This window comes from Acomys minous, assembly GCF_964271855.1.
Source record: "Acomys minous genome assembly, chromosome: 2".
Taxonomy (NCBI): domain Eukaryota; kingdom Metazoa; phylum Chordata; class Mammalia; order Rodentia; family Muridae; genus Acomys; species Acomys minous.
Window position 1 is genome coordinate 135,558,633 of NC_140484.1, and position 14,516 is coordinate 135,573,148.

The 14,516-nt window shown below is 36.6% G+C and overlaps 2 protein-coding genes across 2 annotated transcripts; both read right to left on the reverse strand.

The window, feature by feature from the left end:
• Positions 1 to 826: 826 nt before the first annotated feature.
• Positions 827 to 1,768, reverse strand: LOC311581320 (olfactory receptor 51V1-like; the record flags this gene model as incomplete). Its single annotated transcript, XM_084753438.1, has 1 exon — positions 827 to 1,768. The coding sequence occupies one exon, from the start codon at positions 1,766 to 1,768 to the stop codon at positions 827 to 829; it is 942 nt and encodes a 313-aa protein (XP_084609564.1).
• An 11,274-nt stretch (positions 1,769 to 13,042) lies between these two features.
• Positions 13,043 to 13,984, reverse strand: LOC311578506 (olfactory receptor 51V1-like; the record flags this gene model as incomplete). Its single annotated transcript, XM_084748396.1, has 1 exon — positions 13,043 to 13,984. The coding sequence occupies one exon, from the start codon at positions 13,982 to 13,984 to the stop codon at positions 13,043 to 13,045; it is 942 nt and encodes a 313-aa protein (XP_084604522.1).
• Between the last annotated feature and the right edge of the window lie 532 nt (positions 13,985 to 14,516).

The following is a 14,516-nucleotide window of genomic DNA, read 5'->3' on the forward strand; positions in this document are numbered from 1 at the left end:
TGAAAAATCCATTGACATCTTAAAGAATGATACCTACTTCAGAATTTTTTGGAGATCTTAAATTAGAAAATTATTTCTATTACATAGTTGCAATGATATTTTTTAACTGAGACTTGGGATTTAAGTAAAAGATGAGTCAAGGATATTTTCACATGCTGTGAACTGTTTCCCTGTGGTAGTCACAAGTGTCGCTGTTACCATCCATGGCATGGGGACCTGGGAAGCTGTGAGGGGTTGGACAACACAGCACTGAGATTACTTCTTTCACTTATTTAACTAGTGCAAAATGACTAAAGAGCCAACTCTCATATGCTGCACATTTATTATGTGCTACGTAGCTGAAGAATTACCAGGACATTGTGTATACAATGTGTTGTTTGGATAAACAAAAGAAGATTAAGATAATGACTGATGAATAGTAACCACCAAAGGCTTTTGTTTTAAAGATATCAGCTTCACAATGAATGAAAGAAGAAATACACGTGTTCAATGACCACATAAGATTATAGATTTCACGAACTAATCAATTTGATACATAAGGAGGAGGAAAGTGATTGGTTTAATTAAAACATAAAAATTAAAAACGGGTTAAAAGAGTGATTCTGAGTATATTTTATTTGCATATGACCATTTGTGATGTTAACTAGAATGCTACAGACGTCCACTTCAATGTCTTAAAAACACCTATGAGAAAAGGAGAAAATTTACACCATGTGGAGCATCATTAAACAGCAGCAGGTACAACTAGTAACATTTACTTACTGAACTTCAGCCTTTGAAAGTCTGTTCATTGGCTTTCAGATAGATTCACAGCAGTTCTCAGATTCTAGGTTCCCTTCAAAAACAATCTCTGAATCCTCACCCGTATCTGCTGAGTCTTGATACTGTATATGATGGGGTTCATCAAGGGTGGGAAGAGGATGTAGATGTTGCCCATGAGGACGTGAACCAGTGGGGAGAGATGCTTCCCAAAACGGTGAACCATGGTCAGACCAATGATGGGGATGTAGAAAACCAAAACAGCAGAGATGTGAGACACACACGTTTGCAAGGATTTGATTCTCTCTTCCCTGGAGGCAATGGATAGAACTGTGTGCAGAATCATAATATATGACAGTAATATGAGCACTGCATCCAGCAACAGGTTGCTGATTACCAGGGCAAGACCATAGATGCTATTGAAACGGATATCTCCACAGGCCATCCGAATTAAGTCTTGGTGCAGGCAGAAAGAGTGAGAGAGGAAATGAGGCCGGCAGTAGTTTAAGAACCTCAGGCGGATGATGACTGGGGGAATGAGCATAGAACTCCTACATAAGACGGCCACTCCAATTTTCATGATTCTGTCATTGGTTAGGATGGAGGAATAGCGCAGAGGGTTGCAAATGGCAATGTAGCGGTCAAAGGACATGGCGAGGAGGACAGAGGACTCCATGAAGGACAAGCCGTGAATGAAGTAAGACTGTGCAATGCAGGCATCAAGGCTGATCTCTTGCACAAAGCCCCAGAGGATGCCCAGCACGGTGTGCACAGTGGAGAGCCCCATGCACAGGTCTGTGAGGGCTAACATGGCCAGGAAATAGAACATGGGCTGGTGCAAGCTCAGCTCAGTCCGGATCACATGAAGGACCATGCAGTTCCCCAGGAACACCATTGCGTAGATTATGGAGAAGGGAACAGAAAGCCAGAGGTAATAAATCTCTAAACCAGGGAAACCAGTCAGAGCAAACCTGGAGTTACTGAAATTTGTCACAGAGAGAGCAGACATTTGCAAAAGATTGAAAATATCTTTGGAAAGATTTTTTTCAATCACATAACTTACCAATGATAGATTTTTCTAGTACTGTCTACCTGCTTTTGGAAGAAAAAAATATGATATAATTTCCATAAACAGCAAGATACATACACTGTCCTTTGTTGTTTACCATTGCAAAACCTGTTTGCTTGACAGAGACCTTCCGATGCTAGTGTTGAGGGATGCCAGGAAACTTGGGAGTTTTATACAGGATCAGCAAATCCCATGGCATCATGGGATTTGTATTGTTAAACGTCTGCTAAAAGACTGCTGAACTCTGAATGTGGACAGTGCTCAGTCACTCAGTTGTTATGAACATCAGGAGAATTTCCCTCTGTGGTATGACATCTGTGTCTTTCACTTCTTCCAAGGTTAAAAGTATCCCAACAGAATTGGCATCTAAACTAATGTATCTTTTCCATATGTATTATATAAATGGATACATACATAAAATACATAATATAAGGCTATATATAAGACATATATATGTCATATGTATATGAAATCTTAGTGGAATCAGAACTTTTGGACTTTAAGTGATCAAAGCTGCTTTAAATTATTCATCTACATAAATTTTACTTCATTTCTTTTTTCTCTGAAATGTATGCAATCCTACTTTGTATGAGATTTTTTGCCTCTTCTTTATATTATGGTACTGTCACTTGTTAAAATTTTAACCTATAGGGTAACATAGTTGGCCCAAATTATACTCTGTAATTTGACCCAAACATTTTATAATATCCATCCTAGCTTTGCCTCTGTTATCTGTGTGTGTGTGTGTGTGTGTGTGTGTGTGTGTGTGTGTGTGTGTGTAGAGAAAGAGTATATGTAGGTATATAGAATATATGTATATATATATATATATATGTATATATAGAGAGAATATATATAGGCTTTTTAAAATAATGCAACAACAAAAGAAAGCAGTTTGCTCTGATCTCAGCAATGTACTCGTTCCATTGTAAGGCTCAAAAGCTGATGGAGGAATTGGTGGTAATATAAAAGCTGGCACTAAATTGTGTCACCATCCTCTTCCTGTCTCTCCCTCTCAGCTTCCTGTCTGCCATGAAATAAGCAGCTCCCTTCTACCATGTGATCCCTGTCATGCTGCTCTGTGCTATAGTGGTCCAGAAACAATAAAACTGAATAAACATGTACAGACTCCTCAGAAAACATGAGACGAAATAAGTATTTTCTACCTTAAGTTGAATTTACTAGGTGTTTTGTCACACTGTCACTATATAATATTGAGTGGAGTCCCTAGCTATTCTTAAAGTTGCTGCAGTCATTGACAATTCTTTACTCTGTATCTCAAGTTCCAGAGAATTGTGAACTATTGATTATTTAGTGTACAGTGTTGCCTTTTAAGCATCTCAGATGCTTTAGGAAAACTCATATACTATGCCATTTATAGTAGAAATTAAAAATAGAGAGTAGATTGGTGGCCATTTGAGTGCTGGGGATATAGGATGAGTTGAGTGCACTGGTGCAAAGTTATAGTTATTTGGGAAGAAAACCATTGGTGACCTGCATCATGGTGAGGAGATTATTGTTAGTCGAAATATGGTGTCTATTTCTTTTGTTTTGGGGAGGAGGAGGAATGGTGGACATTGAATCAAGAGCTTTAGGCATGGCAGGCAAAATGTTTTGCCATTGAGTTATATATCCAGACCTTTACTATATTTTCTTTTCTTGTCATTCCTTTTGTTTCCTTTTTTGTGGTTTAAAATTTATTAGTACTGAGAATCAGTGGCCTATGGATAGAGAAGAAACATTTTCAGAAGTATTATATGTATATTTGTATACTCATCAAATTGATATAAAAGTGCTGGATACTAAAAAAAAATATATATATATATATATGTATGTATATATAAATGTATATGTAAAAACCAAAAACACATTTAATAAAAAAGAATATTCATATAAAAAGATACATGAAATACTTTGATTATGAATTTTTATAAATTAATACAGTTTGTAAATATAAAGTAAGATTTCAGAGTACAATAAGAGTCTAATAGACATTTACCCAAAATGTTTTTATGGTTGTGAAATTAAAAAGTCTCCAAGAGTTTAGTCATTAAGTTTTTAACATATTTAATATTTATAAATAGAAATATTTAAATCTTACATTCACATGGATTAGTTTCATTGATTTACATTCATAATTTTAGACATACCAAGATAGAATAGATGTTTTCATCAGTGTTGCCAAATACAAATAGCCAAAACACTATGAATGTAACATTTATACAATTCCTGATTGTTTTGTGGTTCTTCTTGCTGTAGGTAGTTTATTTTATATATGTGTAATAATATAAATGTGTATGCAAAAGATGAAAATTTTAAAAACAGTAAAAAAAAAGGCTTATACACTGAACAATAAAGTTATATCTGCACCTTTGAGGCTGGTCTCTAGTGTCTGATTCCAAAGATTCTGCTTGGGCTCCATTGCTGTTCATTCCCTTTTCCCCCTTCCTGGTCCCCATAGAAATCGACAAATTAAAAATAAAGAAAACAATTCAAAGAATCAACAAAACCAAGAACAGGTTCTTTTAGAAAATCAACAAGATAGAGAAACTCTTAGCCAAACTAACCAAAAAGCAGAGAGACACTATCAAGTCAACAAAATCAGAAATGAAAAGGAGGACATAACAACAGACCCAGAAGTCATCCAAAGAATTGTTAGGTCTTAATTCAAAAACCTATATGTCACAAAATTTGAAAATCTAAATGAAATGAATTGTTATATTTCACTTACCAAAGTTGAATCAAGATCATATAAACAAATTAAATAGTACTATAGTACTAAGTAAATAGAAGCAGTCATCAAAAGTCTCCCAACCAAAAATATCCCAGTGCCAGATAGATTCAGTATAGAATCCAGACCTTCAAAGAAGAGCTAAAATCAAAAGTCTTCAAACTATTCCACAAAATAGAAACTGAAGGAACATTGTCAAACTCAATCTGTGAGGCCACAGTTACCTTGATACCTAACCACACAAACATCCAACAAAGAAAGAATTTCAGAACAGTTTCCCTTATGATTGATGCCAAAAAACTCAATAAAATTCTCACAAACCTAATCCACAAACACATGAAAAATATCCACCATGACAAAATAGACATGCAGGGATGGTTTACTATATGGAAATCCTTCAATATAATCCAGCACAGAAACAAACTGAAAGGAAAAAAAAACCATACAATCATCTCCTTAGATGCCAAAAAAGCTTTGACAAATTCTAATTCCTGTTCATGTAAGACATCATGGAGAGGGCTGAAGAGATGGCTCAGCTGTTAAGAGCATTCAGTATCTGCTCGTACAGAGGTCTTAAGTTCAATTCCTAGCAACCATGTTGTAGGCTCAATTTTCTTAAAAAATATATTTTATTACAAAATTATTAACTGAGAGTACCTCACTTATCACCTGACTGATCTAAACAATAGGAAAAGAAGATTAAAGAATACAATAATGAATCCATAAGAATATCAGTTCTGAGGAACACTTCTCCAGGCATAGTCAGCAGGATTTCTTCTGCTGGAACTTGAAACAACCAGAACCTGGAATCTCAGCTGGAGCCCGGAGCCCTGAATCCTTCTCTCAAGGGGTTCTCTGTACAAACCTCTTGACATGGAGCGATGAACAGCCAAAACTATCCCAAGTTTCCAAAGTCTCTGCCTCTTGTTTTTGGCTTATTTTTATACCTCCTCTCAGAATTTGTTCAAGGATGCTTTTCAGCTAATTAATAACCAATGTTCCCCACATGGTGGTTCGACTTCTAAGGGGATAGACATCACCTGCTCTCTCACAAGTCTTTTCTCATGTCGCACTTGTGATCTAAACAAAAACATGTTTATCTTGCCTTCACCATATGGTGGCTCAGAAACATCTCTAAATGTATATGTTAAAAAAGGAACATAATTTTAAAAATTCAAAACTATCTATCAGAAGAGAAAGTGGCCAAGATCCTTGAACTCATTGGGACAGGAGGAAACATCCTGAACAGAATATGAACAACTCAGGCTCTGAGATCAACAATTGATAAATGGGGCCTCATGATCCTGAAAAGTTCTGTAAATCAATGGACACTGTCATTAAAAGAAAACATCCTATAGACTGGGAAAAGATCTTCACCAACCTGACACCTAACAGAGGGCTAATTTCCAATATATATATATAAAGAACTCAAGAAATTGAACACGAATAAACTAAATAATCCCAAATGAGAAGATGACACAGCCAACAAAGCTGGGACCAGGGGTGTTGCTGAGACTGGTGCATCAAACAAGGACCATGCACAGAGATGACCTAGGGCCCCTGCTCAGATGTAGCCCAGAAGCAGCTCAGTCTCCATACATGTACCCTAGTAAGGGGAGCAGGGGCTGTCCCTGCAGTGGACTCTGTTGCCTGCTCTTTGATCACTTCCTCTTCGTGGGGCAGCCTTATCAGGACACAGAGGAAGAAGATGCAGACAGTGTTGCTGAGACTTAGTAGTCTGGATCAGTTGAAAGGGGAAAAGGTCATGGAGAGTGGTACTCAGAGGAGACAAGAGAGGGGGTTACAACTGGGATGTAAAGTGAATACATTAAAAAATATATATTTAAAATTTGGAGTTTTTAAAAGTGGGTTCTTCATGCAGAATACACAGCTTGTAGTGGATTTTATACAATTTGAAAAACATACCTTTCTTTTCAGGTATATTTAAATAATTCCCATTCACTGTGATTTTCCTTATAGTTTAACAATTGCTACTATATAGGACACAAGTTTCTACACAGGCATTTATTAAATTTCCCTTCATTTGGGGGGATTTTTGCACATCTTAAGCATTTTAGCATTTGATTTCCATTTATAACCTTTAAAATATTTAATGGTTGATCTGGCATTATTAATATACAGATAAAAATCATGGAAATCCATTGTCCATTATCCGTACATTGTATCACAGGGGAGGGGGGACCGTAGGATGGAGAATCGCTCTCTTCCTTTACATTTATGATGCTCATTCTTCATATCCCTTTCTCATTACTTCTAGTCTTGTGATTAGGACTGCTTGAATATTGTGTTATGTACTAAATAAAGAGTAAGGACACTCACATGTTTTTGCTCTACTTAGTCTATTTAGATTTAATTTATTACTGAAGATGGACTCACATGTTAGAGATCTATATTTTCTTGCATCATAAAAATCTTTATTACATTTATGAAGCAAAACGTTCAGCTTCAAGCTTGTCCATCTCTAGTTATTTCAACTTGACACTGGTTCCTTTGTGCTCCTGGACTCTAGATTGTTTGGTAGCAATTTGAAACATATGTTTTCATGATAAATTGAAGAAATATCATTAGCTTTAAGTGTTTTTCCAATTGATTTTCTGGATTTAATGATAGGAGTATTGATTTCAATATACACTGTATAATGGAAATAAAACAAAAAATACTGCATCTTTTTCGGCAAAGTTCTGATAGATACCTGAATATTACTATATTGAAGTTTAGATATAGATATATTATATAAGGTAGATAGTTATCAATACATTTAAGCTAAAATTGTGAAATGTGCTAAATTTGTTAGCTATGTGATACAGTTCTGTAAATATTTTGTGTAAAATAAAATTGAATAAATATACAGGCATATTATATCATAAAATATGTCCTTTAGTAATATTAGTTAAATCAATAAAAATTTTAAAAAGCAGAAGTAAATTATTGTTAATGTACCCTAAGTGCATAAAACAGAATCTGCTAATGTAAGTTTCATGGTAATATTTTACTTTTCTGGAAGGTTTTGTGTGTGTGTGTGTGTGTGTGTGTGTGTGTGTGTTGTGTGTGTTAAAGAAAAAATCTCTCACCTTTTCACTAATCTGTTTGGTCTTGACACTGTCCACCACTGGATTAACTGCATGATATTTATGTATTCTCTTAACAGAGATCCCGTCAAAATATCAGTGACCAATGCATTTTTCATCTATAAAGCTAAGTTACTGTAATCATGAGATTTGATAAAGTATGAGACAAAATCCCACCTTTTCTGTAAAGCCTTATCTTCACACCAGTGGTGTGATGTGCCTTTCCCTTTTGTGAGGTTCCAGCTATTTTCCTAACAGAAATGGAATTCTAAAGGGTATAGACATCGGCCAGGACACAGTGTGTCTTTGATACATTTAAACTCCTTTGTCTTGATGGAATTTGTGTGTATCCCTATCCAATAAAATGAACAACAGAAAGTGGATCTGAAATACTGAGAAAATATATCAATAGAGTTAAAGCATAATATTGGATTTTATGCTCTTTTCACATTGTCTGTGTCAGACATATTTAAGAAAATATGAATAATTTTATGTTTACCATAATTTAAAATAGAATCTTCTTGGTATCCTGCTGTCCTTCCTCTGAGTGCCACCAGGTCTCCCCCTCCAGGGGACATGGTCAGATATGAGGCACCAGAGTTCGTGTGAAAGTCATACCCCACTCTCCACTCAACTGTGGAGAATGCTCTGACCATTGGCTAGATCTGGGTAGGGATTTAATGTTTACCGCCTGTGTTGTCCTTGGCTGGTGCCTTAGTTTGAGCGGGACCCCGGAGCCCAAATCTGCCTATCATAATGTTCTTCTTGTAGGTTTCTAGGACCCTCTGGATCCTTCTACTTTGCTATTCTCTCATTCTTCTCTCATCTAGAGTCCCAAAAGGATGTCCTCCCCTCTGTCCCAGTTTTCTGGTAAGTGAAGGCTTTCATGACTGGATACCCTATGAGCATATACAGGGGGAGGTAATCCCCCTCAAGAACAGTCATATGGGAGGGGAATAAGGGGAAAATGGGAGGGAGGGAAGAATGGAAGGATACAAGGGATGGGATAACCATTGAGATGTAACAAGAATAAATTAATAAAAAAATAAATAAAAGCCATGTGTGATGGCAAAAATATAAATAAATAAATAATAATCTTCCAAAATCATCTGTAGCAATATCTACAAATTCCTTGAAAAACAGCAACCTGTTTATCAGTTTTTATATAAATTGCATTTCTTCATTGATAATGGCAAAAAAATTAGATGTCAAAAAATATTTTTACTTCTTTCTCCAGTGGTATTCAAAACAGCAATGCCATTAAACAGCAGGTTTTCACTACAGAGAAATGGATAAAGAAAATAATGTATCACAGCAAAATTTTTGGTGTGTCATCATAAATGAAGCAGAAGTTATAGTGCAATGTTGAGCAGGTGGGCAAAGTAAGATCAACATTCCACAGTATCATCTAAAATTTGAATCATACAACATTTAATTTTTGGAACTGGAGATTACAGATGCTATGAATGGAAGTTGGGGAATAAAGAAATTTGAAAAATATTTTTAAAAAGTTAAAACATTCATGCAATACATAACATCAACTATGGGTATTAAAATGCATATTTTATCCTGGAAATTACATGAGAGATGGACCACATCACACAACTCTATGAACACATACAAGCATAGATAAAGACAAATTGTAAGTATGTACATAATTGGAAAATGCATTCTTAACAGTATTAACACATTCCACAACCCAATCAAAAGGAATGTGATGTCATATCTTATCTTTTAATTTTAGCTATTCTGATTGAAGTAAGATAAAAATCTGAATGAGGTTTTTCCCTTACATTTTTCTGATGGCTAAAGATACTTAAAATAAGTATATAAAGATATAAAGACGTGAACATAAATATTACTTAATGTTTTGTGCTTTAAGAACTTTGGAAATTCTAGATGCCAATTTTCTATCATTCATATACCTGTCAAAGAATTTTTCCCATTCTGTAGGCTGTCTTTTCACTTGTACGAAGGCATCCTTTGCTGTACTGAAGGTTTTTGGTTGTGCGAGCCCACGTCTGTTAACTGGTGGAAAGAGGGGTTCACTTTAAGTACAAAATTCAGTAAGTGAAATAGGACATGGAACATTTTCTTATAAAACAGGCATTGTGCTAGGTAGATTTTGTTGACTGGTACACTAAAGAAAGATTCAAAGCACACAGGTGAGCTAGGCTAAGCTGCTCTGGTTATGTGTGTCAGATAGACTAAAGGCGTCTTATAAAAACCATATTTTGAACTTTAAACTAGTTTTTTGAGCATGACTGACATCATCATAGGTCAGGAAATAGCTGTGCTCAAAGCATAGATGATCCTAGATCTTCCATCCCAATTTTATCTGCTATTATATGCCTTTGTAATAGATATGAAGAATTAATATATGTTTGCTTACATGTATATAAGTGTACCTCATACATAGATGGTGCCCATAGAGGCCAGAATACAATACTAGATGACCTGGAAATTTGAGGCATAGTTTCAAGCAAGAACCAAACTATGGTCAAGTCAAGTGCTGCAAATGCTCTTAACTTCAGAGTCTCTCTATAGTCCCTTTACTATATAGGTTATATTGGTCACCTATCCATTTTAAAAATTCTCATAAGCAATTTCTTCACCTGTTTTGAATTGTTTAAGAGAATTTAAAAAGGCTAGGTGACCAATGAATACATCTGAGAATTTGAATAGTTAAAACAGTCAGTGGAACTGATACGACTGAGTCACCAAACTTTTGACGTGGCATTTGAGGACATTATGCATATGCTGCACACAGCAGGGAGCAGCTCTCCATGGGCTTCAAAGCAGATGATGATTAGTTATATAGCTTTTGGGGAGAAACTTGATGTGACAACTGTTTGATGAGGCAATATGGACATCCCATAATGGAACAACAAACTTCGAGTGTGTCCTTGTTTTACTTGGATCTCACTGGAACAAAATGCTTAAAGTCTCAACTTGGTTCAATTCAAATTAGTTTGAGAGTTTTGCCAGGTCTCAGCACCAGTGTAGTGTTACCCCAGTGTCTGTGCTCCATCATAACACAGAGTTGCAGTCAATGTGCTGTTTGCACATATCCGGGCTTTGTTTTTAATGCAATGAGTAAAATATGCTTTTGAACTTTTAAAAAAATTAAAATTCTCTTTAAAAAGACAGTGAAGTGTAGAAAAGAATCATAACTTGTCTGATAATAAAAAAAAGAATATATGGGAATTTCTCATAAAATATTTCCTGCAATCTGACATTTTATAACACTGGCATTAAAAAAGATCCATGACCCTCAATCAAAGAATGGATAAAGAAGGTGTGGTTCATTTACACAATAGAATCCCACATAACTGCTAAAGCCATGCAATTCTTGAAATTTTACAGGCAAATGGATGGAACTAGAAATGATCATCTTGAGTGAGATAACTCAGACCCAGAAAGACATGCATGATACATACTCAATTACAAGTGGATATTAGGCCAACAGACGTCCTGTGAGAGTCTCCACTCAGTGGGGAAGAAGACAGATGCTGGAACTTGCTGCTGAACTCTAGGTGAGAGTGGTGTGGAAGAATGGGGAAAACAGAAAGACCCAGAGGGTCCAGGAGCTGCACAAGAATATCATCAAGGCTGGTGGACCTGGACCCAAGGGTTCTGCATAAACTGCTGTACTAACAAAGGACAATGCATGTAGTAATCCTAGACCCCCTGCTCAAATCTAGCTCATTTTCCAAGGTTATGGATGGAGCAGAGACTGCCTCTGACACGAAATCTGGTGCCCCCAATCTGATCACTTCTCCTTGGTGGGAAAGCCTGGCCTGGTGGCACTAATAAGAAGGGGAAGCTGAATATCCAGATGAGACTGACAGGCTGTGGTCATATGTTGGGGGAGGAGGGTCCTTTCTGTCAGAGATTTAGGGGAGGGAAATAGGGTAAAAAAAAAAGGGGGTGGGAGGAGCAAAGATACAAGGGAGTGGATGTAATCTTATTAAATCATAAAAAAGAAAGGAAAAGTCCAATTATAAAAAGCAAAATTCCATCCACATTAAAACTTTGGTTGAGACATTGCATAGGAAAATATAAACATTCTAATACTATGTACATTAGAACTTTAAAGGAAATATAAGTTTAGTGATATATAATTTTTTTTACTTTTTTTTCTCCTTTATTAATTTATTCTTGTTACATCTCAATGGTTATCCCATTCCTTGTATCCTCCCATTCTTCCCTCCCTCCCATTTTCCCCTTATTCCCCTCCCCTATGACTGTTCCTGAGGGGGATTTTCTCCCCCTGTATATGCTCATAGGGTATCAAGTCTCTTCTTGGTAACCTGCTGTCCTTCCTCTGAGTGCCACCAGGTCTCCCCCTCCAGGGGACATGGTCAAAGGTGAGGCACCAGAGTATGTGAGAAAGTAATATCCCACTCTCCACTCTCAGTCATAAATATTTTAATGAAGAATAATCAAGGTATTTTACTTAAATACACTCAAATGCTAAATTTTGTGGGACAACCATATGAGTTAAGATAAAACTTTTTGAGTCACCCAAATCTTTCTCTATTTACAAATACTACCTTACTACTATTACATATGGGTAAATACAATTTTCACAAATGTCTATTATGCCCCAATCTACAGGTACTGTGATATACACAGTAGCTTATATTTCCAGATTCATTACTATTCATATAATAGAAATATGGAGATATTTTGATGGATACATTCCAACAGCGAGATATCTGTATATATTGTATTATCTTTTAACTGATTAAAAATAGCCAATCTCTGAAAAGAAAGACATAGCTCAGGTACCCACACACATGTTCAGATACTCACAAACTCTTGTACATCCAGCTTAATGGAGACCTTATTACTCTGGCATCAAGAGGCATCTGCACTTACCTGAGCATTTTATACCACACAATATACATAATTAAAAATAAATATTTAAAAAATAACAACCTCTCCATGATACTCATTATATTGCCATTTGAATAAATTGATAAGCAGAGATCATGTGTGAAAACTTAATAGGCTGACTGGAGTAATAAGAATGGAAAAGATAATGTAGTAATTACATGAAAGGATATATCCATAAAAAATGTAATTTTCTACTAATAGTAAGAAATAAATGTATCCTAAACCCACTGGCCACAGTAATGAAAGGAATTTCCTAGTAAATTAACCTCATCCACTAATATAATTGTCAGCACATTATAAATTCATATTCCAGTTTATATAAAAGAATATGAATGTATATGAGTTAATGACAATTATTCATGAAGGCTGAGGTAAAAAGTAGAAGAAAGAAAATGTAAAATATAAATCACCAACAAAAGGTGAGTTAACTAATCAAGTTTCCGTTCCTGACAGTGTTCCTTTCCGTGTGGATTTCTTCACTTTTAAATATAATCACTGTAGACCTGAGGTTCCACTCCAGAAAAACAGTCTCTGGATTCTCACCCGTATCTGCTGAGTCTTGATACTGTATATGATGGGGTTCATCAAGGGTGGGAAGAGGATGTAGATGTTGCCCATGAGGACCTGAACCAGTGGAGAGAGATGCTTCCCAAAGCGGTGAACCATGGTCAGACCAATGATGGGGATGTAGAAAACCAAAACAGCAGAGATGTGAGACACACACGTTTGCAAGGATTTGATTCTCTCCTCCCTGGAGGCAATGGATAGAACTGTGCGCAGGATCATAATATATGACAGTAATATGAGCACTGCATCCAGCAACAGGGTGCAAATCACCAGAGCCAGAGCATAAAAGCTGTTAAAGCGGATATCTGAGCATGCCATCCGAATTAAGTCTTGGTGCAGGCAGAAAGAGTGAGAGAGGAAATGAGGCCGGCAGTAGTTTAAGAACCTCAGGCGGATGATGACTGGGGGAATGAGCATAGAACTCCTACATAAGACGGCCACTCCAATTTTCATGATTCTGTCATTGGTTAGGATGGAGGAATAGCGCAGGGGGTTGCAAATGGCAATGTAGCGGTCAAAGGACATGGCGAGGAGGACAGAGGACTCCATGAAGGACAAGCCGTGAATGAAGTAAGACTGTGCAATGCAGGCATCAAGGCTGATCTCTTGCACAAAGCCCCAGAGGATGCCCAGCACGGTGTGCACAGTGGAGAGCCCCATGCACAGGTCTGTGAGGGCTAACATGGCCAGGAAATAGAACATGGGCTGGTGCAAGCTCAGCTCAGTCCGGATCACATGAAGGACCATGCAGTTCCCCAGGAACACCATCGCGTAGATGGTTGAGAAAGGAATGGCAAACAAGATATAGTAAGCTTCCAGGCCAGGAAATCCAGTGAGAACAAACCGAGAGGTACTTAAGTTTGACATCAAGATAACAGGCATTGATAGAAAGGACAAACTGTTTCTAGACACTATTCTACATTACAAATATTATATTCTAATTTCTAGAAATACTGATCTGCCTTGGGAAAGGAAAATTTCAATTTCCATAAGCAGAGAAAGAGACCTGATCCTTGATTGCTTATCATTGCAGAAACCTCTTTACTAGACACAGACACAGACCATTCAGATCTCCTTTTAAGAGAAACCAGGAATCAGAGAGTCTTATGTTAAAGCAATAATGCCATGGACTCGTGGGATTTAGATTGTATACTTCACTTCTAAGAGTGTGTCCCTGAGAACAACAGTGTTTGTTCACAGGTTCATGGTGATGTCATGGTTCATATACCCCTCAGGAGTATGTGAAATGCATTGAGAATTTTCCTGTCCGGTACTACAGATGGGCATTTCACTCTCTTCAAGTCTTAAATGATCCCTAGGGAAATAAGCTGGTTGAAATAACACATCTTTTTTTTTTTTTTTTAGAATATCAACTACGAGAGAAAAAGGAAACAGAGAA